The sequence below is a fragment of the Phocoena sinus genome, chromosome X (genome assembly GCF_008692025.1).
Source record: "Phocoena sinus isolate mPhoSin1 chromosome X, mPhoSin1.pri, whole genome shotgun sequence".
NCBI lineage: Eukaryota > Metazoa > Chordata > Mammalia > Artiodactyla > Phocoenidae > Phocoena > Phocoena sinus.
The window spans coordinates 62,529,231-62,555,364 of record NC_045784.1 but is presented as its reverse complement, the minus strand read 5'-3'; the positions used below and the strand labels follow the sequence as shown (position 1 = coordinate 62,555,364).

The 26,134-nt window shown below is 38.4% G+C and overlaps 1 protein-coding gene across 4 annotated transcripts in view; it reads left to right on the top strand.

Annotated features, from left to right (window-relative positions):
- PHKA1 (phosphorylase kinase regulatory subunit alpha 1) overlaps window positions 1–26,134 on the top strand; it is a 148,501-nt gene that overhangs the window by 29,683 nt on the left and 92,684 nt on the right. For all 4 annotated transcript variants that reach the window (XM_032619579.1, XM_032619581.1, XM_032619580.1 and 1 more), the window contains exons 7-13: window positions 14,124–14,222; window positions 15,179–15,325; window positions 16,301–16,354; window positions 17,691–17,813; window positions 21,875–21,970; window positions 23,272–23,379; window positions 24,813–24,891. In XM_032619579.1, coding sequence (XP_032475470.1) covers window positions 14,124–14,222; window positions 15,179–15,325; window positions 16,301–16,354; window positions 17,691–17,813; window positions 21,875–21,970; window positions 23,272–23,379; window positions 24,813–24,891 — 706 coding nt within the window. The remainder of the gene's footprint in view (window positions 1–14,123; window positions 14,223–15,178; window positions 15,326–16,300; window positions 16,355–17,690; window positions 17,814–21,874; window positions 21,971–23,271; window positions 23,380–24,812; window positions 24,892–26,134) is intronic.

The window sequence follows — 26,134 nt, the reverse complement described above, 5'->3', positions numbered from 1 at the left end:
ATTTGGATTCCTTTTATTTCCTTTTCTTCTCTGATTGCTGTGGCTAAAATTTCCAAAACTATGTTGAATAAGAGTGGTGAGAGTAGGCAACCTCATCTTGTTCCTGATCTTAGTGGAAATGCTTTCAGTTTTTCCCCATTGAGGACGATGTTGGCTGTTGGTTTGTCATATATGGCGTTTATTATGTTGAGGAAAGTTCCCTGTATGCCAACTGTCTGCAGGGTTTTTATCATAAATGGGTGTTGAATTTTGTCGAAAGCTTTCTCTACATCTAGTGAGATGATCATACGGTTTTTCTCCTTCAATTTGTTAATTTGTTTTTTCACATTGATTGATTTGTGTATATTGAAGAATCCTTGCATTCCTGGAATAAAACCCACTTGACCATGGTGTATGATCCTTTTAATGTGCTGTTGGATTCAGTTTGCTAGTATTTTGTTGAGGATTTTTGCATCTGTGTTCATCAGTGATATTGCCCTGTAGTTTTCTTTCTTTGTGACATCCTTGTCTGGTTTTGGTATCAAGGTGATGGTGGCCTTGTAGAATGAGTTTGGGAATGTTTCTCCTTCTGTTATATTTTGGAAGAGTTTGAGAAGGGTAGGTGTTAGTTCTTCTCTAAATGTTTGATAGAATTCGCCTGTGAAGCCATCTGGTCCAGGGCTTTTGTTTGTTGGAAGACTTTTAATCACAGTTTCAATTTCAGTGGTTGTGATTGGTCTATTCATATTTTCTGTTTCCTCCTGATTCAGTCTTAGCAGGTTGTGCACTTCTAAGAATTTGTCCATTTCTTCCAGGTTGTCCATTTTATTGGCATAGAGCTGCTTGTAGTAATCTCTCATTTTCCTTTGTATTTCTGCAGTGTCAGTTGTTACTTCTTTTTCATTTCTAATTCTATTGATTTGTGTCTTCTCCCTTTTTTTATTGATGAGTCTGGCTAATGGTTTATCAATTTTATTTATCTTCTCAAAGAACCAGCTTTTAGTTTTATTGATCTTTGCTATCGTTTCCTTCATTTCTTTTTCATTTATTTGTGATCTGATTTTTATGATTTCTTTCCTTCTGCTAACTTTGGGGTTTTTTTTGTTCTTCTTTCTCTAATTGCTTGAGGTGCAAGGTTAGGTTGTTTATTCGAGATGTTTCCTGTTTCTTAAGATAGGATTGTATTGCTATAAACTTCCCACTTAGAACTGCTTTTGCTGCATCCCATAGGTTTTGGGTTGTCGTGTCTCCATTGTCATTTGTTTCTAGGTATTTTTTTATTTCCTCTTTGATTTCTTCAGTGATCACTTCGTTGTTAAGTAGTGTATTGTTTAGCCTCCATGTGTTTGTATCCTTTACAGATCTTTTCCTGTAATTGATATCTAGTCTCATAGCATTGTGGTCAGAAAAGATACTTGATACAATTTCAATTTTCTGAAATGTACCAAGGCTTGATTTGTGACCCAAGATATGATCTATCCTGGAGAATGTTCCATGAGCACTTGAGAAAAATGTGTATTCTGTTGTTTTTGGATGGAATGTCCTATAAATATCAATTAAGTCCATCTTGTTTTATGTATCATTTACAGCTTTTGTTTCCTTATTTATTTTCATTTTGGATGATCTGTCCATGGGTGAAAGTGGGGTGTTAAAGTCCCCTACTATGAATGTGTTACTGTCGATTTCCCCTTTTATGGCTGTTAGTATTTGCCTTATGTATTGAGATGCTCCTATGTTGGGTGCATAAATATTTACAATTCTTATATCTTCTTCTTGGATCGATCCCTTGCTCATTATGTAGTGTCCTGCATTGTCTCTTCTAATAGTCTTTATTTTAAAGTCTATTTTGTCTGATATTAGAATTGCTACTCCAGCTTTCTTTTGGTTTCCATTTGCATGGAATATCTTTTTCCATTCCCTTACTTTCAGTTTGTATGTGTCTTTAGGTCTGAAGTGGATCTCTTGTAGACAGCGTATATATGGGTATTGTTTTTGTATCCATTCAGGGAATCTGTGTCTTCTGGTGGAAGCATTTAGTCCATTTACATTTAAGGTAGTTATCGATATGTATGTTCGTATTCCCTTAATTGTTTTGGGTTCGTTATTGTAGGTCTTTTTTTTCTCGTGTTTCTTGCCTAGAGAAGTTCCTTTAGCATTTGTTGTAAAGCTGGTTTGGTGGTGCTGAACTCTCTCAGCTTTTGCTTGTCTGTAAAGGTTTTAATTTCTCCATCATACCTGAATTAGATCCTTGCTGGGTAGAGTAATCTTGGTTGCAGGTTTTTCTCCTTCATCATTTTAAATATGTCCTGCTAGTCCCTTCTGGCTTGCAGACTTTCTGCTGAAAGATCGGCTGTTAACGTTATGGGGATTCCCTTGTGTGTTATTTGTTGTTTTTCCCTTGCTGCTTTTAATATGCTTTCTTTGTATTTAATTTTTGATCGTTTGATTAATATGTGTCTTGGCGTGTTTCTCCTTGGATTTATCCTGTATGGAACTCTCTGTGCTTCCTGGACTTGATTAATTATTTCCTTTCCCATATTAAGGTAGTTTTCAACTATAATCTCTTCAAATATTTTCTCAGTCCCTTTCTTTTTCTCTTCTTCTTCTAGGACCCCTATAATTCGAATGTTGGTGTGTTTAATGTTGTTCCAGAGTTCTCTGAGACTGTCCTCAGTTCTTTTCATTCTTTTTTCTTTATTCTTCTCTGCAGTAGTTATTTCCACTATTTTATCTTCCAGGTCACTTATCCGTTCTTCTGCCTCAGTTATTCTGCTACTGATCCCATCTAGAGTATTTTTAATTTCATTTATCGTGTTGTTCATCATTGTTTGTTTTATCTTTAGTTCTTCTAGGTCGTTGTTAAATATTTCTTGCATTTTGTCTATTCTATCTCCGAGATTTTGTATCATCTTTACTATCATTATTCTGAATTCTTTTTCAGGTAGACTGCCTATTTCCCCTTCATTTGTTAGGTCTGGTGGGTTTTTATCTTGCTCCTTCATTTCCTGTGTGTTTTTCTGTCTTCTCATTTTGCTTATCTTACTGTGATTGGGGTCTCCTTTTTGCAGGCTGTTGGTTCGTAGTTCCTGTGTTTTTTTGGTGTCTCTCCCCAGTGGCTAAGGTTGTTTCAGTGGGTTGTGTAGGCTTCCTGGTGGAGGGGACTAGTGCCTGTGTTGTGGTGGATGAGGCTGGATCTTGTCTTTTTGGTGGGCAGGTCCACATCTGGTGGTGTGTTTTGGGGTGTCTGGACTTATGATTTTAGGCAGCCTCTCTGCTAACGGGTGGGGTTGTGGTCCTGTCTTGCTAGTTGTTTGGCATAGGGTGTCCAGCACTGTAGCTTGGTGGTTGTTGAATGAAGCTGGGTGCTGGTGTTGAGATGGAGATCTCTGGGAGATTTTCACCGTTTGATATTATGTCGAGCTGCGAGGTCTCTTGTGGACCAGTGTCCTGAAGTTGGTTCTTCCACCTCAGAGGCACAGCACTGACTCCTGGCTGCAGCACCAAGAGCCTTTCATTCATACGGCTCAGAATAAAAGGGAGAAAAAGTAAAAAGAAAGAATTAGTAGAAGTAGGAAGAAAGAAAGAAACAAAGAAAGAAACAAACAAAGAAAGAAATTAGCGAGAGAGGTAGGCAGGGAGGGAGGGAGGAAGGAAGGAAGGAAAGAGGGAAGGAAGGGAAAAAAGGACGAAAGAAAGACGATAAAGCAAAATAAAGTAAGATAAAATATAATAAAGTTATTAAAATAAAAGATTATTAAGAAAAAATATTAAAAAAATAAACGTACAGATAGAATCCTAGGACAAATGGTGGAAACAAAGCTATACAGACAAAATCTCACACAGAAGCATACACATACACACTCACAAAAAGAGGAAAAGGGGAAAAATCATAAATCTTGCTCTCTGAGTCCACCTCCTCATTTTGCGATGATTTGTTGTCTAAAGGAGGGAAGGAAGGAAAGAAAGAGAGAAAGAAAGATAAAGTAAAATAAAGTTATTAAAATAAAAAATAATTTTTAAGGAAAACATTAAAAAAAAAAGTGGACGGATAGAACCCTAGGACAAATGGTGGAAGCAGAGCTATACAGACAGAATCGCACTCAGAGGTATACACATACACACTCTCAAAAAGAGGAAAAGGGGAAAAAATCATACATCTTGCTCTCAAAGTCCACCTCCTCAATTTGGGATGATTCCTTGTCTATTCATACATTCCACAGATGCAGGGTGCATCAAGTTGATTGTGGAGCTTTCATCTGCTGCTTCTGAGGCTGCTGGGAGAGATTTCCCTTTCTCTTCTTTGTTCTCACAGCTCACAGGGGCTCAGCTTTGGATTTGGCCCCGCCTGTCTGTGTAGGTCACCAGAGGGCATCTGTTCTTCGCTCAGACAGGACGGGGTTAAAGGAGCATCTGCTTCGGGGACTCTGGCTTACTCAGGCCGGGTGGAGGGAGGGGCACGGGTTGCGGGGCGATCCTGCTGCAGCAGAGGCCAGCGTGATGTTGCACCAGCCTGAGGCACGCTGTGCGTTCTCTTGGGGAATTTGTCCCTGGATCCCAGGACCCTGGCAGTGGCAGGCTGCACAGACTCCCCAGGAGGGGGTGTGGATAGTGACCCGTGCTCGCACACAGGCTTCTTGGTGGCGGCAGCAGCAGCCTTAGCGTCTCATGCCCGTCTCTGGGGTGCGCGCTTTTAGCCACGGCTCGCGCCCGTCTCTGGAGCTCCTTTAAGCAGTGCTCTTAGTACCCTCTCCTCGCACACCAGGAAACAAAGAGGGAAGAAAACGTCTCTTGCCTCTTCGGCAGCTCCAGACTTTTCCCCAGACTCCCTTCCGGCTAGCTGTGGTGCACTAACCCCCTGCAGGCTGTGTTCACGCCGCCAACCCCAGTACTCTCCCTGTGCTCCTACCGAAGCCTGAGCCTCGGCTCCCAGCCCCGCCCACCCCAGCGGGTGAGCAGACAAGCCTCTTGGGCTGAGTGCTGGTCGGCACCAATCCTCCATGCGGGAATCTCTCCGCTTTGCCCTCCACACCCCTGTTGCTGTGCTCTCCTCTGCGGCTCTGAAGCTTCCTCCTCCGCCACCCACAGTCTCCGCTCACGAAGGGGCTTCCTAGTGTGTGGAAACCTTTCCTCCTTCACAGCTCCCTCCCACTGGTGCAGGTCCCGTCCCTATCCTTTTGTCTCTGTTTATTCTTTTTTCTTTTGCCCTACCCAGGTACGTGGGGGAGTTTCTTGCCTTTTGGGAGGTCTGAGGTCTTCTGCCAGCATTCAGTAGGTGTTCTGTAGGAGTTGTTCCACGTGTAGATGTATTTCTGGTGTGTCTGTGGGGAGGAAGGTGATCTCTGCATCTTACTCTTCCGCCATCTTCCCCTCGTCCCTTGTAATTAATGTTTTTTTGATCTTCATCTTTTGTTAGCACTTCTATGAATTCATCAGTTTTCCATTAGAGTTCTGAAAATGCTCATTCATTCCGTTCAGCAGTATAGTCAGTTACCAGAAACCTGTACTTGTCAGAGTCTTTTCCATGAATTCCTTGAAGATGAAACCCTTTTATAGGAACATTTTTGCAAAAGCATCAGAGTACACCCAGAACTCTCTGTAAATGAGAAAAGACTTAAAAATGACCACGGTTAAAGATCTGATGAAAGTTCATAATAATTCAATTGACAAGGAAATTTAGTTATTTCTGAGATATACACTTTAAAGTAATAACTAGAATTATGACTTATAACATTATACCAGAACATATAAGATTTTTAGAAATTTCATATAATGTCTGAAACATTTATATTAACATAGTTCCATACAAATAACCCAAAGAAAATTTAGTATTAATTGTTTTTTTTGTTTGGTTGTTTGGTTTTTTTTATACTGAAGTTTCTCATAGTCATCAATTTTATACACATCAGTGTATATATGTCAATCCCAATCGCCCAATTCAGCACACCACCATCCCCACCCCACCGCGGTTTTCCCCCCTTGGTGTCCATACGTTTGTTCTCTTCATCTGTATCTCAACTTCTGCCCTACAAACTGGTTCATCTGTACCATTTTTCTGGGTTCCACATACATGCATTAATATACGATATTTGTCTTTCTCTTTCTGACTTCACTCTGTATGACAGTCTCTAGATCCATCCACGTCTCAACAAATGACTCAATTTCGTTCCTTTTTATGGCTGAGTAATATTCCATCGTATATATGTACCACATCTACTTTATCCATTCATCTGTAGGTGAGCATTTAGGTTGCTTCCATGACCTGGCTATTGTAAATAGTGCTGCAATGAACATTGGGGTGCATGTGTCTTTTTCAATTATGGTTTTCTCTGGGTATATGCCCAATAGTGGGATTGCTGGATCATATGGTAATTCTATTTTTAGTTTTTTAAGGAACCTCCATACTGTTCTCCATAGTGGCTGTATCAATTTACATTCCCACCAACAGTGCAAGAGGGTTCCCTTTTCTCCACCTCCTCTCCAGCATTTGTGGTTTGTAGATTTTCTGATGATGCCCATTCTAACTGGTGTGAGATGATACCTCATTGTAGTGTTGATTTGCATTCCTCTAATAATTAGTGATGTTGAGCAGCTTTTCAGGTGCTTCTTGGCCATCTGTATATCTTCTTTGGAGAAATGTCTATTTAGGTCTTCTGCCCATTTTTGGATTCAGTTGTTTGTTTGTGTAATATTGAGCTGCATGAGCTGTTTATATATTTGAAGATTAATCCTTTGTCTGTTGTTTCACTTGCAAATGTTTTCTCCCATTCTAAGGGTTGTCTTTTCGTCTTGTTTATAGTTTCCTTTACTGTGCAAAAGCTTTGAAGTTTCATTAGGTCCCATTTGTTTATTTTTGTTTTTATTTCCATTACTCTAGGAGGTGGGTCAAAAAAGATCTTGCTGTGATTTAGGTCAAAGAGTGTTCTTCCTGTTTTCCTCTAAGAGTTTTATAGTGTCTAGTCTTACATTTAGGTATCTAATCCATTTGAGTTTATTTTTGTGTATGGTGTTAGGGAGTGTTCTAATTTCATTCTTTTACATGTAGCTGTCCAGTTTTACCAGCACCACTTATTGAAGAGACTGTCTTTTCTCCATTGTATATTCTTGCCTCCTTTGCCATAGATTAGTTGGCCATAGGTGGGTGGGTTTATCTCTGGGCTTTTTATCTTGTTCCGTTGATCTGTGTTTCTGTTTTTGGCCAGTGCCATATTGTCTTCATTACTGTAGCTTTCTAGTATAGTCTGAAGTCAGGGAGTCTGATTCCTCCAGCTCCGTTTTTTTCCCTCAAGACTGCTTTGGCTATTCCGGGTCTTTTGGGTCTCCATACAAATTTTAAGATTTTTTGTTCTAGTTCTGTAAAAAATGCCATTGGTAATTTGATAGGGATTGCATTGAATCTGTAGATTGCTTTGGTAATACAGTCATTTTCACAATATTGATTCCTCCAATCAAAAAACATGGTGTATCTCTCCATCTGTTTGTATCATCTTTAATTTCTTTCATCAGTGTCTTATAGTTTTCTGCATAGAGATCTTTTGTCTCCCTAGGTTGGTTTCTTCCTAGGTATTTTATTCTTTCTGTTGCAGTGGTAAATGGGAGTGTTTCCTTAATTTCTCTTTCAGATTTTTCATCATTAGCGTATAGGAATGCCAGAGATTTCTGTGCATTAATTTTGTATCCTGCAACTTTACCAAATTCATTGATTACATCTAGTAGTTTTCTGGTGGCATCTTTAGGTTTCTCTATGTATAGTACCATGTCATCTGCAAACAGTGACAGTTTTACTTCTTCTTTTCCAATTTGTATTCCTTTTATTTCTTTTTCTTCTCTGACTGCCGTGGCTAGGACTTCCAAAACTATGTTGAATAAGAGTGGTGAGAGTGGTCATCCTTGTCTTGTTCCTGATCTTAGAGGAAATGCTTTCACTTTTTCACCATTGAGAATGATGTTTGCTGTGGGTTTGTCGTTTATGGCTTTTATTATGTTGAGGTAGGTTCCCTCTATGCCCACTTTCTGGAGAGTTTTTATCATAAACGGGTGTTGAATTTTGTCAAAAGCTTTTTCGGCATCAGTTTAGATGATCATATGATTTTTATTCTTCAAGTTGTTAATATGGTGTTTTCGTATATGGAAGAATCCTTGCAACCCTGGGATAAACCCCACTTGATCATGGTGTACGATCCTTTTATTGTGTTGTTGGATTCTGTTTGCTAGTATTTTTGTTGAGGATTTTTGCATCTGTATTCATCAGTGATATTGATTTGTAATTTTCTGTTTTTGTAGTATCTTTGTCTGGTTTTGGTGTCAGGGTGATGGTGGCCTCATAGAATGAGTTTGGGAGTGTTCCTTCCTCTGTAATTTTTTGTAAGAGTTTCAGAAACATGGGTGTTAGCTCTTCTCTAAATGTTTGATAGAATTCACCTGTGAAGCCTTCTCATCCTGGACTTTTGTTTTGTTGGAGGATTTTTAATCACAATTTCATTACTTGTGACTGGTCTGTTCATATTTTCTATTTCTTCCTTGTTCAGTCTTTGAAGGTTATACCTTTCTAAGAATTTGTCCATTTCTTCCAGGTTGTCCATTTTATTGGCATAGAGTTGCTTGTAATAGTCTCTTAGGATGCTTTGTATTTCTGCGGTGTCTGTTGTAACTTCTTTTTCATTTCTACTTCTATGGATTTGAGTCCTCTCCCTCTTTTTCTTGATGAGTCTGGCTAATGGTTTATCAATTTCGTTTATCGTCTCAAAGAACCAGCTTTTAGTTTTATTGATCCTTGCTATTGTTTTCATTGTTTCTGTTTCATTTATTTCTGCTCTGATCTTAATGATTTCTTTCCTTCTCCTAACTTGGGGCTTTGTTCTTCTTTCTCTAGTTCCTTTAGGTGTAAGGTTAGATTTTTTATTTGAGTTGTTTCTTGTTTCTTGTGGTAGGCTTGTATAGCTATCAACTTCCCTCTTAGAACTGCTTTTGGTACACCCCGTAGGTTTTGGATCGTCGTGTTTTCATTGTAATTTGTCTCTAGTTATTTTTTTATTTCCTCTTCGAGTTTTTCAGTGATCTCTTGGTTATTTAGTAATGTATTGTTTAGCCTCCCTGTGTTTGTGTTTTTTACGTTTTTTCCCCTGTAGTTGATTTCTAATCTCATAGTGTTGTGTTCAGAAAAGATGCTTGATATGGTTTCAATTTTCTTAAATTTACTGAGGCTTGATTTGTGACCCAAAATGTGATCTATCCTGGAGAATGTTCCATGTGCACTTGAGAAGAAAGTGTAATCTGCAGGTTTTGGATGGAATGTCCTATAAATATCAATTAAGTCCCTCTGGTCTATTGTGTCATTTAAAGCTTGTGTTTCCTTATTAATTTTCTGTTTGGATGATCTGTCCATTGGTGTAAGTGAGGTGTTAAAGTCCTCCACTATTATTGTGTTAGTATTGATTTCCTCTTTTATAGCTGTTAGCAGTTGCCGTATGTTTTGAAGTGCTCCTATGTTGGGTGCATATATATTCACAATTGTTATATCTTCTTCTCGGATTGATCCCTTGAACATTATGTAGTGTCCTTCCTTGTCTCTTGTAACATTCATTATTTTAAAGTCTATTTTATCTGATATGAGTATTGCTACTCCACCTTCCTTTTGGTTTTTCTTTGTATGGAATATCTTTTTCCATCCTCTCACTTTCAATCTGTATGTGTCCGTAGGTCTGAAGTGGGTCTCTTGTAGACAACATATATATGGGTCTTGTCTTTGTATCCATTCAGCGAGCCTGTGTCTTTTGGTTGGAGCATTTAATCCATTCACATTTAAGGTAATTATCGATATGTATGTTCCTATTACCATTTTCTTAATTGTTATGGGTTTGTTTCTGTGGGTCCTTTTCTTCTCTTGTGTTTCCCACTTGGAGAAGTTCCTTTAGAATTTGTTGTGTAGCTGGTTTGGTGGTGCTGAATTCTCTTAGCTTTTGCTTGTTTGTAAAGCTTTTGATTTCTCCTTCAAAACTGAATGTGATCCTTGCCAAGTAGAGTAATCTTGGTTGTAGGTTCTTCCCTTTCATCACTTTAAATATATCATGCCACTCCTTTCTGGCTTGTAATGTTTCTGCTGAGAAATCAGCTGTTAACCTTATGGGAGTTCCCTTGTATTTTTTTTGTAGTTTTTCCCTTGTTGTTTTCAGTAGTTTTTCTTTTTAATTTTTGTCACTTTGTTTACTGTGTGTCGCAGTGTGTTTCTCTTTGGGTTTATCCTACCTGGGACTCTCTGTGCTTCCTGGACTTGTGTGGCTATTTCCCTTCCCATGTTAGGGAAGTTTTCAACTATACTCTCTTCAAATATTTTCTTGGGTCCTTTCTCTCTCTCTTCTCCTTCTGGTACCCCTATAATGTGAATATTGTTGTGTTTAATGTTGTCCCCGAGGTCTCTTAGGCTGTCTTCATTTCTTTTCATTCTTTTTTCTTTATTCTGTTCTGCAGCAGTGAATTCCACCATTCTGTCTTCCAGGTCACTTATCTGTTTTTCTGCCTCAGGTACTCTGCTATTGATTCCTTTTAGTGTATTTTTCATTTCAGTTACTGTATTGTTTGTCTCTGTTTGTTTGTTCTTTAATTCTTCAAGGTGTTTGTTCTTTATTTCTACCAGGTGTTTGTTAAACATTTCTTGCATCTTCTCGATCTTTGCCTCCATTCTTTTTCCAGGGTCTTGGATCATCTTCACTATCATTATTCTGAATTCTTTTTCTGGAAGGTTGCCTATCTCCACTTCATTTAGTTGTTTTTCTGGGGTGTTATTTTGTTCCTTCATCTGGTACAAAATCCTCTGCCTTTTCATTTTGTCTGTCTTTCTGTGAATGTGGTTTTTGTTCCACAGGCTGCAGGATTATAGTTCTTCTTGCTTCTGCTGTCTGCCCTCTGGTGGATGAGGCGATCTAAGAGGCTTGTGCAAGCTTCCTGATTGGAGAGACTGGTGATTGGTAGAGCTGGGTGTTGCTCTGGAGGGCAGAGCTCAGTAAAACTTTAATCCGTTTTTCTGCTGATGGGTGGTGCTATGTTCCCTCCCTGTATGTTGTTTGGCCTGAGGCGACCCAACACTGGAGCCTACCTGGCTTTTTGGTCGGGCTAATGGCCGACTCTGGGAGGGCTCATGCCAAGGAGTACTTCCCAGAACTTCTGCTGCCAGTGTCCTCCCCGGAGTGAGCCACAGCCCCCCACCCCCGCTCCCGCCTCTGCAGGAGGCCTTCCAACACTAGCAGGTATGTCTGGTTCAGTCTCCTATGGGGTCACTGCTCCTTCCCCTGGGTTCTAATACGCACACTACTTTGTGTGTGCCCTCCAAGAGTGGAGTCTCTATTTCCTCCAGTTCTGTCAAAGTCTTGCAATCAAATCCCACTAGCCTTCAAAGTCTGATTCTCTAGGAATCCCTCCTCCTGTTGGGAAACCTGACATGGGGCTCAGAACCTTCACTCCAGTGGGTGGACTTCTGTGGTATAAGTGTTCTCCAGTTTGTGAGTCACCCACCCAGCAATTATGGGATTTGATTTTATTGTGATTGCACCCCTCCTACCATCTCACTGTGGCTTCTCCTTTGTCTTTGGATGTGGGGTATCTTTCTTGGTGAGTTCCAGTGTTTTCCTGTCGATGATTGTTCAGCAGTTAGTTGTGATTCTGGTGCTCTCACAAGAGGGAGTGAGTGCACGTCCTTCTACTCTACCATCTTGAACCAGTCTCCTCCTTGTTTCTTATGGCTGAATGATATTCCATTATACACACATACAAACACACACACACACGCACACATACATACACACACAGATGCAGGTATGCAAACACATACCCCACATCTTCTTTATCCATTCATCTGTTGACAGACACTTAGATTGTTTCCGTACATTGTGAATGATGCTGCAGTAAACATAGGAGTGCATATATTTCTTTGATATCCTGTTTTTATTTCCTTTGGATATATACCCAGAAGTGAAATTGCTGGATCATATGGTTGTTCGAATTTAATTTTTTGAGTAACCTCCATACTTATTATTTTCCATAGTGGCTGAACCAACTTGCATTCCCCCCAGCAGTGTGCAAGGTTTGCTTTTATCCATGTCCTCACCCATACTTATCTTTTTTATGATAACCATTCTGACAGATGTGCGGAGATATTGCATTGTGGTTTTGACTTGCATTTCCCTGTTGATTAGTGATTTTGAGCATCTTTTCATGTACCTGTTGGCCATTTGTATGTTCTCTTTGTAAAAAATGTCTATTCATTTCCTTTGTCCATTTTTTAATTGAATTATTAATTGTGTATGTTCTTTATATATTTGGGATATAAACTTCTCATTATATATGTGGTTTGCAAATATTTTCTCCCATTCTCTAGGTTGCTTTTTCATCTTTTTGATTATTTCTTTTATTGTGTAGAAGCTTTCTATTTATTTATTTATTTATAAACATCTTTATTGGAGTATAATTGCTTTACAATGGTGTGTTAGTTTCTGCTTTATAACAAAGTGAATCAGTTATACATATACATATGTTGCCATATCCCTTCCCTCTTGCATCTCCCTCCCTCCCACCCTCCCTATCCCACCCCTCTAGGTGGTCACAAAGCACTGAGCTGATCTCCCTGTGTTATGCGGCTGCTTCCCACTAGCTGTCTGTTTTACATTTGGTAGTATATATAAGTCCATGCCACTCTCTCATTTCGTCCCAGCTTACCCTTCCCCCTCCCTGTGTCCTCAAGTCCCTTCTCTATACGCAGAAACTTTTTAGTTTGATGTAGTCCCCCTTATTGATTTTTGCTTTTGTGCTTATACCTTTGGTGTCATCTAAAAAATCATTGTCAAGACCAATGTGAAAGAAGAGTTTTGTGATATCCAGTCTTAATGTTTAATCCATCTTGAGTTAATTTTTGTGTGTGGTGTAAGATAGGGGTCCAATTTTATTGTTCTGTATGTGATTATCCAGTTTTCCCAAAACTGTTGAAGAGACGCTATCATTTTCCCATTGAGTGTTCCTGGCTCCTTTATCAAATATTAATTGACTGTAAATGCAGGGGTTTATTTCTGGGCTCTCTATTCTGTTTCATTGGTCTATGTGTCTACTTTTATGCCTGTATCATACTATTTTAATTACTATACCTTTGTAGTATAGTTTGAAATCAGGAAGTGTGATGCCTTCAGCTTTATTTTTCTTTCTCAATAGCTTTGTCTATTTAGGGTCTTTTGTGATTCCATACAAATTTTAGGATTTTTTTTATTTCTGTGAAAAATGCCATTGGAATTTTTATACGGATTGCGTTGTATCTATAGATGACTTTGGGTAGTGTAGACATTTTAACAATATTAATTCTTCTGATCCATGAGCATGGGGCTATCTTTCCATTTGTTTTTGTCTTAAATTCCTGTCATCAAAGTATTGTAGTGTTCATTGTACAGATCTTTCACCTCTTTGGTTAAATTTATTCTTAAGTATTTTATTGCTTTTGATGCTGTTGTGAATGGGATAGTTTTCTTTATTTCTTTTTTAGATGTTTTGTTGTTAGTGTACAGAAAACACAACTGATTTCTGTATGTCGATTTTATATCCTGTAACTTTACTGAATTTGTTGATTAGTTCCAACAGTTTTTTGGTTGAGTCTTTAGGGTTTTCTATATATGAGATCATATCATCTTCAAATAATGACAATTTTACTTCTTCATTTCTGATTTGGATGCCTTTTATTTCTTTGTCTTTCCCAATTGCTTTAGCTAGGACTTCCAGTACTACGTTGAATAAGAGTGGTGAGAGTGAGCACCCTTGTTTTGCTTTAATCTTGCAGGAAAACTTTCAATTTTTCACCACTGAGTAGAATGTTAGCTGTGGGTTTGTTGTATATGGCCTTTATTATGTTGAGGTATGTTCCTTCTATACCAAATTTGTTGAGGGTTTTTAATCATGAAAGTATGAATGCAGCCTCCATCTCAAGTGTCTCTGGGACAATATGGGAGACCAGAAAAACCCTCAGAGGCGGAATAAAGAATGTTATTGTATTTTCTGTTCTGCTGAACGTATTTAAAATGATATCATGTTCATTGATATGATACCAGGGGTAGAGGGAGAAGAAATATACGCATTTATAATGCTGAAGTTGTACTTTCCTTCTTTGTTCCTCAAAGGCAGCCCTGGAGGCATTAGATGAACTGGACCTGTTTGGTGTGAAAGGTGGTCCCCAGTCAGTTATCCATGTCCTAGCTGATGAAGTGCAACACTGCCAGGTAAGAGAATAATGGACAACGTTATAGAAAAATGTATTTTTACTCAGACTCAAATTTAGCATGAGCTTTAGAATAAGCAGAACTGAATGAGAGTACATAATCTGATTTATTACCATGTACCAAAAATGTCTTATCAAGCATCCTATAGAGATAAACCTGATACAGCATGAGCTATAACAGAGATCATAGTGCTGTTCTCTCACCCAAGGTTATAAAGTGATCCTATCACAGTATATGGAATTCTCCACTATTATCGTATCAAGGGTATATGGGCTCTGCTCCTGAGTATCTCCTTTTCTAAATATCCCAAGAGAACAAGAGGTGATCGATTTTGAGTGTTCTTCTTGATAGTGGCTCTGAAACTTTCTCTTGTCCCTGGTTGGCCCTCGGGTTAGATGTTTGGAGATTAGACTGTTTAAGTGGTAAATGCATATCTTCAGTTTTGTTTAGGATTACTCTCTGTATTGAAAGAGTAAGGTTCTTGTCATTGACAAGATGGCCTTTCTTGTCTTCTTCAAACCTTGATTAGATACCCATGGTGTTCTAGTGAATACAGTCTCACCTTCTAATTTTAAAAATGCAAAATTTTCCATGGAAAAGATAAATTTCAGGGATATAGGAGCTAAGCCTTCCACATCTTGCTTCCCAGCAGCTACATTTTATCTTTATGCTTAGATAGTTGCTAATGGAGCAACAGCATTATGGGTGGGATAATGATGTTAGAGTATTCTTTATCCATTAGCAGCTGCTTAAGAATCAGGATTAGGAGGCACTGAGAGCAGGATTAAGACAAGGGATGATTTATAGAAGTAGTCTTCTAAGCTTTCACTATTAAATCATTTTTAGATTTTCAACTGAATGATCCTCTTCAACATACATCTTTTGAAACTAAAGCTAATAACTTTATAATGCTGAGTTATTTACTAATGTGCCACCTTTGACTTCCTTTCTTTTAGTCTATCCTTAATTCGATACTCCCCCGGGCTTCAACATCCAAAGAGGTTGATGCTAGTCTACTTTCAGTTATTTCCTTCCCAGCCTTTGCAGTAGAGGATAATCAGTTGGTGGAGCTCACAAAACAGGAAATCATCACTAAGCTTCAGGTATGTCCATATGTGCCTTTCTTTCCTTTAAGCTCTAATTTTAAGGCTAAATTAGTATCTTTGTGAGTCTTGAATATGACCTATGTTGGTGATTTAACCAAGTGATCAGGGTTAACATCACCAGTAATAAGATGTACTGACATCATGTACGCCCTGATACGGTGCACTGAGAAGCGCACAACACCTCCGTGATGTCCTTCCCAGGAATGCGGTACCTCAATCTAATCATGAGAAAACATCAGACAAAACCAAATCGAGAGGCATTCTACAAAGTAACTGACAGACACTCTGCAAAAATGTCAAGATGATGAAAAACAGGGAAGGACTGAGGAACCATCACAGATTAGAAGAGACTAAGGAGACATGCCAGCTAAATGCAGTGGTATCCTAAATTGGATACTGGAACAGAAAAAAGCATCAGTGGAAAAACTGATGAAATCCAAATAAGTTCTATACTTTGGTTAATAGTGTTGTACCAAGGTTAATTTTTTGGTTTTGGTAAATTTTCTGTGGTTATTTAAGATGTTAATATTAGGGGACAGTGGTTGAAGGATATACAGGGACTCTGTACTGTTTTGGGAACTCTTCTGTAAGTCTCAGATTATCTCAAAATTTTTAAACTGTGTTTTCTTTTTTAAAAAAACTGTGGTCTCTTATGAATTGTGTGAGCAGGACCGCATAGATTAGTAATTGGGCTGTCACAGACTTATCCTATGGTGGAAAGCCATGGAGAAGATAAAATAAAAACACTGCTTTAGGGAAGAGCCTGCAACTTAGCCCTCGCTTGAAATCACATTGCTGAAATCACTTTCTGCTGCTGGACTGATATCAGGGTTTTTTAAAATTATTTTTTAAGTATCATGTCTCTATTGATGATAGGTTGGCACATGTAGCTGTTGCAAAGGATACATTTCTGATTAATTATATTGCTGTACCAATGTTCATTCTTCTGGCTTGTTTCCTCTGCATTCCCAGGGTCGTTATGGTTGCTGTCGCTTTCTACGAGATGGATATAAAACTCCTAAAGAGGTAGGTTTGTTTTCCCCAAAATGAGTCCAAGGTAGGATGGTCACTACTGCAGCCTCATTCAGAGAAAATACCTCATTCAGAGAAAATACTTACCTCATTAATGGTACTTCAAATAATCACTAAATAGGATAACAATAACTGATGTTTGCTACCTTTGTTAGGATTAGTTGCCAGGTTTTGCTTGTGAGCCCTTCTGGATTAAATAAAATAGAGGAAGGTGTAGTCCTTCCACCTCTTGAAGTTGGTTAGTTTCAGGAAAGAGCTACTGATGGATGCTTAAGTCAGTGGATGAAAATTTCGGCAGAAACAGATTATTTACATAGTCTCAAAATATTCCCCCCCAAATATTTAATTATTACAAAGGGAAAAATCTTTCTGTCAGTAGATCCTTTTGGATCCCTTCCACCTTTTGCAGTTGGTTAGTTCCAAACAGTACTTGATCTTGAAAAGTTAACTTCCTTTTGTTCCACTTGTCAAAAGTTCTCCTTGGAAATATCAATGGAGAAAATTTAGTATTATTAAAAGGGAATGAATGGTTGGTAACCACTTTCATTGACAGTGTAAATATAGTTTAAGGCTCAGGTTTGCTAGTTGAGAGCCATTATATATTTTTTTAAATTACCGAGCTCAAACTCTTCTGGTTTACTTCCTGTCTTCCATTTTATTCTTTAAGCCTTTTGACCTCTGCCCCTACCAATCTATTAAAATTGTGCTCTGAAATATCATCATGATCTCCTAAGTAAGCAATCCAGTAGCCTTTTCTCAGTCCTTATTCTCCTTGACTTCTCTGTAGTACATCACTATTACCTACCCCTACATTTTCTTGAAATTCTTTTCCTATTTTAACTTCCACAACTCTACACCATCTTAATTTTTCTCCTCTTTCTGTCCTCCCTCACCAAATTCAGCATTTACCAAGATTCTGTTCTTAGGCTGCTTGTTCATTATATATAGGTACTACATCCATAATTTGTGATTCGTGTGTCACCTCTATAAGGATGATTCCCAAACCCTCATCTCTCGCTGTCCTTCTGAACGTTTCTATTTGTATGTTCTGCTGCTACCTCAAACTTAACAAGTACAAAACCAAACTCAGGCTTATTACAAATTAGTCTCACTTCCTCATACACCTGCCTGTAGTATCATTATTATACCAGTTCTGCTAGTTAGAATCACATGACAAAAGTACTTGCTAAAGGAGGGGAGTGTGTATGTGCTCTGCCTTCTCTGAAACAAACTATCAGTGGTGAAAGGCTGTGTTGTAATACCTCTGAACTAAAGATATAGTCTGACCTTGGAGTGATAAGACAGACTTTGTTTATTGTGTTTTTACCAGGATCCCAATCGTCTGTACTATGAACCAGCTGAGCTGAAGTTATTTGAAAACATTGAGTGTGAATGGCCATTGTTCTGGACATACTTTATCCTTGATGGGGTATTTAGTGGGAATGCAGAACAGGTAATGCACTGGGGAAAGAGCTTTTTAGCAGATTGTTATTATGTCTTCCTCTTTCAGTTAATGACTGTGCTGACCCTGTGTCCAAATGGAAGTCTTCCCTAATAGGGAGGAGACAGAGTTATCTTCTAGAGACTAGTAGTTGAGGGCACATGTTAAAGAGTTAGAAGACCTGGATATTGCTATCACTCAGACTTGACTTTTAATAAATATAGAAAGCAGAATAGCAAGTCCTGTATACTTGCCTTAATCATCAGAGGTACTTGAATTTACCTCCTGACTTTGTATGTCTTTTTTTTTAATAAATCTTGGAAATGATATTCTGACTTTAGCAAAAACAAACAAAAAACAAAACAACCACCCACTTATACCCTGTCCTCACCCCCCAAAATACAGTCATCATTGCTTTTTGAGCTACATGAATAAAGCAGTTTAGAAACCATTGTTGGAAAACAGTGAGACTGGACAATTTAATCAAGTTAGTTTAATGTCAGGCATTCTGCAAATTGGCTATGTTCTAAACTTGGACATAAATCCAACACATTTGGAAGTCGTTTATACTTGGCTACATAAATACAGTTTTGTGTAATTTGAATACTTTGGCCAGTAGTAATCTGTAACTGCCAATATGAGTTTAAATAATAGGGGTACACCAAAGTTTCAGGGGCACAAAGTGCTGTTTTACTCTAAGCTTTATATAGAGTATCCTTATTTGAGCAAGAAGTAAGATAAGCGATAATAGAGATACCTGCCCTATTTTGAGCACCCTATTTTTTTAAACCAAACTTTTAAAAAATATTTATTATTTATTTATTTATTCATTTTGGCTGCTCTGGGTCTTAGTTATGGCACGCAGGATCTTCATTGTGGCATGTTTAGTTGGTGGCATGCGGGCTTCTTAGTTGCGGCATGTGGGCTTCGGCATGCAGATTCTTGGTTGGATCATGCATGTGGGATCTAGTTCCCCGACCAGAGATCGAACCTGGGGCCTCTGCATGGGGAGCACAGAGTCTTACCCACTGGACCACCAGGGAAGTCCCTTGACCACCCTATTTTGATTCTACCATTTTTCTCAGTCCTTCTCAAATTCCACAGAATTGTTTCTCAAAAACTGTGCTTGCTCAAAGAAAGATTTATTTATTAAATGTGCCAACTAAGTACAAAGCATATTCAGGTGTTTTGAACTCTCAGGGGAAAAAAGGAGCTGGAAGGCCTGGATTCTTTTTTATTCTTCTTTTTTCCTGGCTTTGCTGCTGACCACTGAGTAGTCCAAGTACTGTCATTGACTTCTTCAGTTTCTCTGTAAAGGCATACCTCAGAGGTATGCAGGTTCAGTTCCAGAGCAGCACAAATATTACAAATATCTCAATAAAGCAAGTCATATGAAATTTTTTGGTTTCCCAGTGCATATAAAAGTTATGTTTGGGCTTCCCTGGTGGCGCAGTGGTTGAGGGTCCGCCTGCCGATGCAGGGGACACGGGTTCGTGCCCCAGCCCGGAAGATCCCACATGCCGCGCAGCGGCTGCGCCCGTGGGCCGTGGCCGCTGGGCCTGCGCATCCGGAGCCTATTGCTCCGCAACGGGAGAGGCCACAGCAGTGAGAGGCCCGCGTACCGCAAAAAAAAAAAAAAAAAAAAAAAAAAAAAAAAAAAAAAGTTATGTTTACACTACATTCTGTTAAGTGTGCAATAGCAGTATGTCTAAAAAAACAATGTACATACCTTAGTTAAAAATATTTTATTGCTGAAAAATGCTAACCATCATCTGAGCCTTCCATGGGTCATAATCTTTTTGCTGGTACATGCTTTGAAATACTTCCAGAATTCCTAGAAATGTGACACAGAGACACAAAATGAGCAAATGCTGTTGGAACAATGATGCCAGTAGACTTGCTCAACACAGGGTTGCTGCAAACCTTCAATTTGTAAAACAAACAAAAAGCAGTATCTGTGAAGCACAATAAAGCAAAGTGCAATAAAACAAGGTATGCCTGTACATATGATGAGAATAGTTTTTCTTTCTTCATTGAAGAAGTGGATAGCCCTAAAATTCTTTGACTTTCACAGATGAAGACATATGATAAGTGCATGGTACAGTCAATTTGGCTATAATGAGACACATAGGTGTTCCCTAAAAATCACCATGCTCTGCATATTTGAGAAGTAAAAACTATAGGGCTTATGGGAAAATGTGGTTGGGGAAAACACTTAAAAAGTTTGTCAGAAATACATACAAAATGATAGGAACCTAATAAAAACAGTACCACAGATAGGCATTAATGGCTTTAACACATTCATTCATTACTCTTTCAAAAATTGTATTCTGAGAAAATTATTTCAAGGGCGGCATACATTTAGATACAACGCTGCTCATCACTGTTACATTCATACAAATTAAGTCTGGTGGTAATTTAAATGTTCAACAAGAATGAAATGTTAAATTAGAGATCATGTGTATAAAATATGCTGCTATTAAAATGTGTATTAAAATTTAATATCATGGTTAAAAATTCGGATTAACTTTTATACTTCAAATATAATTTTATATTAGTGTTTGGTTTTCTCATAATTGAAAAAAAACAGTACCACAGCCTTATACATGTTAAATGGTTAAGAAATATATAAATACCACAAAGATACGGCACTTGTACCTTGAAAAACACCTGAAGTTTTCTTGTGGATATGTGCAACCATGTTCCTACCACCTCACTTGCAGGGCTCCCATGCACACCACCCTACATGCCAGAGGAAGAGAGGAAAAGAGAGATAGCATAAGAGAAAAGAAAAAAAAGAATATCAAACAGAGAGGAAAAATTTAAAAAATAGGGCAAGGAGGGAATAGAAGGGGAAATTAAATAGAAGGGAAGGCACAGAGCCATGCAGCCAAGTCGGCCATGAGAAGGGAGCAGCTCGGGAGTGGTAGGAGAGTTATCTGAAATTGGATGGAAAGTTGTAACACCACATGTGGATGGGTTGTGGTTCATGGTTCTGAGGTGTGTGCATCTGTGTGTGTTGTGTATTCTTACACGACTCAGTTCAGCTGAGTGCCTTCTCAGGTTGAAATTGTGCATAAGCAGATGTGAAATTCATGTTATGCTCAAATTGTTCTGTAATATATCAAATGCATTGGAACAAATTTGTGTTTTCAAAACAACTATCATAGCAGAACTGACTATATAGTTTTTCCACCATAAATTATAGTGGGGTTTTTTTTGCTTTTTATTTATTACTAATCTACAGCAAATTGTTAAGCAAAAAAATGTAAACTTGATCATAATAGAAACTTAATTTGACAGGGAAAATACAGTTTTAAAAGCAATTACGTGTAAAGTCAAGAAGCTGTACTCAGTGTAGTACACAGTGGGTAGAAGCATGTACGTGGAGGCAGGCTGACTTGGACTCAAATCTGGGCTCATCCTTGCACTCGCTGTATGATCTTTCAGAAGCTCATAACCTCCTTGAGCCTTAATTTCCCTGTAAAAAGGCTTTAATTACAGACACCTGGATGGTTATTAAAATTAAATTTATTCATCAGCAGAACAGGAATAAAGATGCAGATGTAGAGAATGGACTTGAGGACATGGGGAGGGGGAAGGGTAAGCTGGGATGAAGTGAGAGAGTGGCATTGACATATATACACTACCAAATGTAAACTAGATAGCTAGTGGGAGGCAGCCACATAGCACAGGGAGATCAGCTCAGTGCTTTGTGACCACCTAGAGGGGTGTGATAGGGAGGGTGGGAGGGACACGCAAGAGGGAGGGGATATGAGGATATATGTATACATATAGCTGATTCACTTTGTTATATAACAGAAACTAACACAACATTGTAAAGCAATTATACTCCAATAAAGATGTTAAAAAAAATTAAATGCGTTAAAAGTATGCAAAACTCCTAGCATAGTATCTGGCCTCCATCAGCATTTAGTAAATACTACTTCCCTTTCTTTCCTTTCACTAGGTGAATATACCCCTTTGCAATAGGACCTTCTTTGGCTACAACCCTCCCCTAGATCCCCAAAGGGAACTCTATGAATTTTGTTCCCCTTTTCTTTTCTCTACAGGTTCAAGAATACAGAGAGGCTCTTGAAGCAGTCCTCATCAAAGGCAAAAATGGAGTCCCACTTCTGCCGGAGCTGTACAGTGTTCCTCCTGACAAGGTAAGCTGGACGGTGCCATAACATGGAGCTGGGAGAAGAGGAGCAGCACCTCAAAAGGACTGCCTTATTTGAGTCAAATAATTTTTAATCTTCTGATTTTAATGTTCTAAAGTCTTTCTTTAGGTATAGAACAATTAAAATATGATTTTATTCCTTTGAAAGTATATTTATAAAGCAGACTCAGTTATGGCACTGTTACTGGGCAAGACGAGGGCAAGATCAAATCTTATAGAGGTAGTTTCACGGGTGTTTATTTGTCCTCAAACTCATTAAGATGCATATGTTAAATATGTATGGCCTTTCTATATGTCAGCCAAACCTCAATTTAAAAAAATAAAATGAGTTGTTCAGAGATTGATTTTTAAAAAAATCAAACTTTAAGGTTGAGAATGATGTAGAGATCAGTAAGCCGAACTAGAGTGATGTTCTGTGTGAACTCTCAGTATTTGATATTTTCTGCTTTGAGGCTAGTTATCTGGGATTAATTGAGTAGATCAGGCTTGGAAAATGAAGTATGTCTCCATTTTCTCAAAATGCCAGTTCAAATTACCATTGTTCCTCTTCTCCATTGCAAAAGAGCATTAGCTGGGGGAGAGATGCAATATTCCATGCTGGTGGGGATGAGTGGACTAAGTTCCTAGCAACATCAGCAGCATAACCTGAGAGCTTGTTAGAAATGCAGATTTCAGGCCTTTCCCCACATCTACTCAGTAAGAATATGCCATTGGACAAGATCCTCAGGTAGGGTGTATCCATGTACAGTTAGAGGAGCACTGCCCTAGACTGTAGTCATAGTGCTTGACTTTTCAGTGCATTGCATATATGACTGTTTTATAGAGTATGAATCACAATCCAGACTCGGGCTTTTTGTTGTCTAGTATTTTAAACCTTCTATTCTTTTTTTTAATTAATTGATTTATTTATTTATTTTTGGCTGCATTGGGTCTTCATTGCTGTGCATTGGCTTCCTCTAGTAGTTGTGGTGAGCGGGGGCCACTCTTTGTTGCGGTGCGTGGGCTTCTCATTGCGGTGGCTTCTCTTGTTGTGGAGCACAGGCTCTAGGAGCACGAGCTTCAGTAGTTGCGGCACACGGGCTCAGTAGTTGTGGCTCACTGGCTCTCGAGTGCAGGCTCAGTAGTTGTGGCGCATGGGCTTAGTTGCTCCGCAGCATGTGAGATCTTCCTGGACCAGGTGTTGAACCTGTGTCCCCCGCATTGGCAGGCAGATTCTTAACCACTGCACCATCAGGGAAGCCCTAAACCTTCTATTCTTTTCCTTTATCTCTTTATTTATTTATTTAGGTTGATGAAGAATATCAAAATCCTCACACTGTGGACCGAGTCCCCATGGGCAAACTGCCTCATATGTGGGGTCAGTCTCTATACATCTTAGGAAGCTTGATGGCAGAGGTAAGGGGAAACTTCAAGGCTCTTCCATTTTTCTGCTTTAGTCACCATAACAATCAGATTTGTGAGTAGCTCATTAAATCTGAAGGATATATCTTTTGCCTTTTGTATTCTGCCTTATCTTAGAGTGAGAGCATGGCCAGTCCTTGGCAAAAATCTTTCCCTCTGGCAACCATATCTGTCATGCTTGCCCAGGGGTTCCTGCCTTGGTACTGTACTTGAAGTTGCTCTGGGATCAGACCCTAGATAGTTCCTTTTCAAAACGCCCCCTAGTGTCTGTCTGGTAACTGCGAATGCAATTGTGCTTGGATAGTAATGACTTATAATGGATTTAAGTGCTAACTTTTCCAAGCAACATAATGTTTCATTCTTTAATTAAATAAACTGATAAGATAATTTTAGGTACCGTGACAAGTGTTTGGGAGCATCATAGTTTTTTATTTGTTTGTTTGTTGATAAGGGGCCCTTTAAATGTTCCTTATATTAAACTCTGTTGAGACAGCTCTTAATGAAGCACTTTGGAATTTCTTAGTTTACGTCAGCTTATTTGTGACACTTTGAACCATAAGAAGGGTTCCCTTTCTCAAAGTTTTCCAGTTTTACTGACAAATCTATTTCCCCATTATAAGTTATTATATAAGGTAAGCTATAACCCAGGCTCCTAGAGGATCTAGGATGGGACTTAGCTTTCCTTTCTGAGCCATACTCTTCGACCTGTTTATGTATAACTGTTTACTTTCTGGAGCTGTTTTTATTTGTTTTGTTTTGTTTGTCCCAGTTTTACTGAGATGTAATTGACATATCACTGAGTTTCAAGCGTACAGCATAAAGTTTATCTTTAGTTGACATTATTATAAATGTAGCAATAATGGGCAGAATGATTTGTTTAAAATAATCCTTACCTGGTGACTTTCTCATTCAATTAAAATAAATTAATGCTATGAAAAAATGAGGAGATGAATGGTATTCTTAAGGGCTGAGTGGGTGAGTTCATCACATTTCATCAAAGACAGAAACTCAGGTCAAGTCAAAAGATATCTGCTAAGCAGAAATCATAGCAAGCATATGCGTAAATAGGAAAGCAACAGGACTAATGACTTAAATTATTGATTAGAAGCATTGTGATCTGATTGTCTAATCATGTGCATCCAGAGAAAGTGGAGGTATAACTAGAAAACTTTCTGTTTATCTTTTATACCCCATCTATTTCCAAAAAAATGATTTTTGGCAGCCACTAGAAATTAACTCCAGATAAAATTAATTTGGATGTGAATCCAGGAGTTCAAACATTTTCATACAGTAAAGGTATTTGTTTCCTTTCCATACATGCCTCTCACATGTTATGGTACAGGGTTTTGGCACTGGTATGTTGTTTCTCCTCAAACATTAGCTTTTTTGGAGATATAGTAATCTGTCTTTTTATGGTTTTTCTTTAGGGATTTTTAGCTCCTGGAGAAATTGACCCCCTGAATCGCAGGTTTTCTACTGTACCAAAGCCAGATGTTGTGGTTCAAGGTATGTATTCTTATTCCCAGCAGCAGAAATTTTACATTAAAGGTCTGGTTTGGGCCAGTAAATGATGACTTTATTCTTTATGATGTACTTTGTTAGGCTTCAAAATGTATAGTATAAACTTGACTCTGTTTGGTTTCAAGATTTCTGTTAATCTTAATCATGAACAAATGCTTAACAAAGGATGTTATCTGATTCTCTTAATACTTCTTATTTCTGGAAACTCTTTTCTTTTCACCATGATGATATTATAGCCTTCTGATTATCTCTGCTTTTGTTCTGAGCATTCCTTCTGTGCTTTTTCTGCTAGTATTTCTTTCTTCTCATATCCTCCTAATGGTTGTGTACTTAGTCTTATACTCTTGTCTTCCTGTATTTATACCCTGCATGTGTTTGCTAGGGCTGCCTCCTCCATAATACATTTGCTTCCATGGCTCCAACTATTACCTCTTTAGAGAGTACTCCAAATCTTTATTTTTTGTTCCTAGCAATCAACTTAAATTTTGAGGTTATCTACTCTATGCAAAACACTGGGCTAAGCTGTATAAACGTTTTAAGAAGTCTAGTCCCAATATATATACACAACATTTTCATCACTTATACTTCAAATGCAAAACTGACCTTTTTTTGTCTCCATCCTATTCTTTTACCTCTCCCAAGAAAAGCAAACCTTGCCACCTTCCTTAACTCTCTCAATGACATCACTATTATGCTACTCTCCTAGGGTAGAAAACTCCAGGTGATTTTTGACTCCCCAGAAACACTATCCAATGTGGTACTAGGTCCTCCTGAGAAGCTCCTCTGAAATGTCTCCACTTCAACCCCAACCTCCATTGGAGTTGATTCTATATAGAAAATAATCCTTAGTATTTTCTAAACCTTCTTATACTTGGCATCCTATGTGGTAGGATAGGATAAAGGTAGTCATAAAGGTAGTCTTTGCTTATCAATGTACAGGCATATTTCATTTTATTGTGCTTCACTTTATTGTGCTTTGCAAATATTGTGTTTTTTACAAATTGAAGGTCTGTGGCAACCTTGTGTCAAGCAAGTCTCTTGGCACCATTTTTCCAAGAGCATTTGCTTACTTCGTGTCTCTGTCACATTTTATAATTCTAGCAATGCTTCAAGCTTTTTCATTATTATTATATTATAGTAATCTGTGATCAGTGATCTTTGATGTTACTACTATGACTCATTGAAGGCTCAGATGATTGTTAGCATTTTTTAATAATAAAGTATTTTT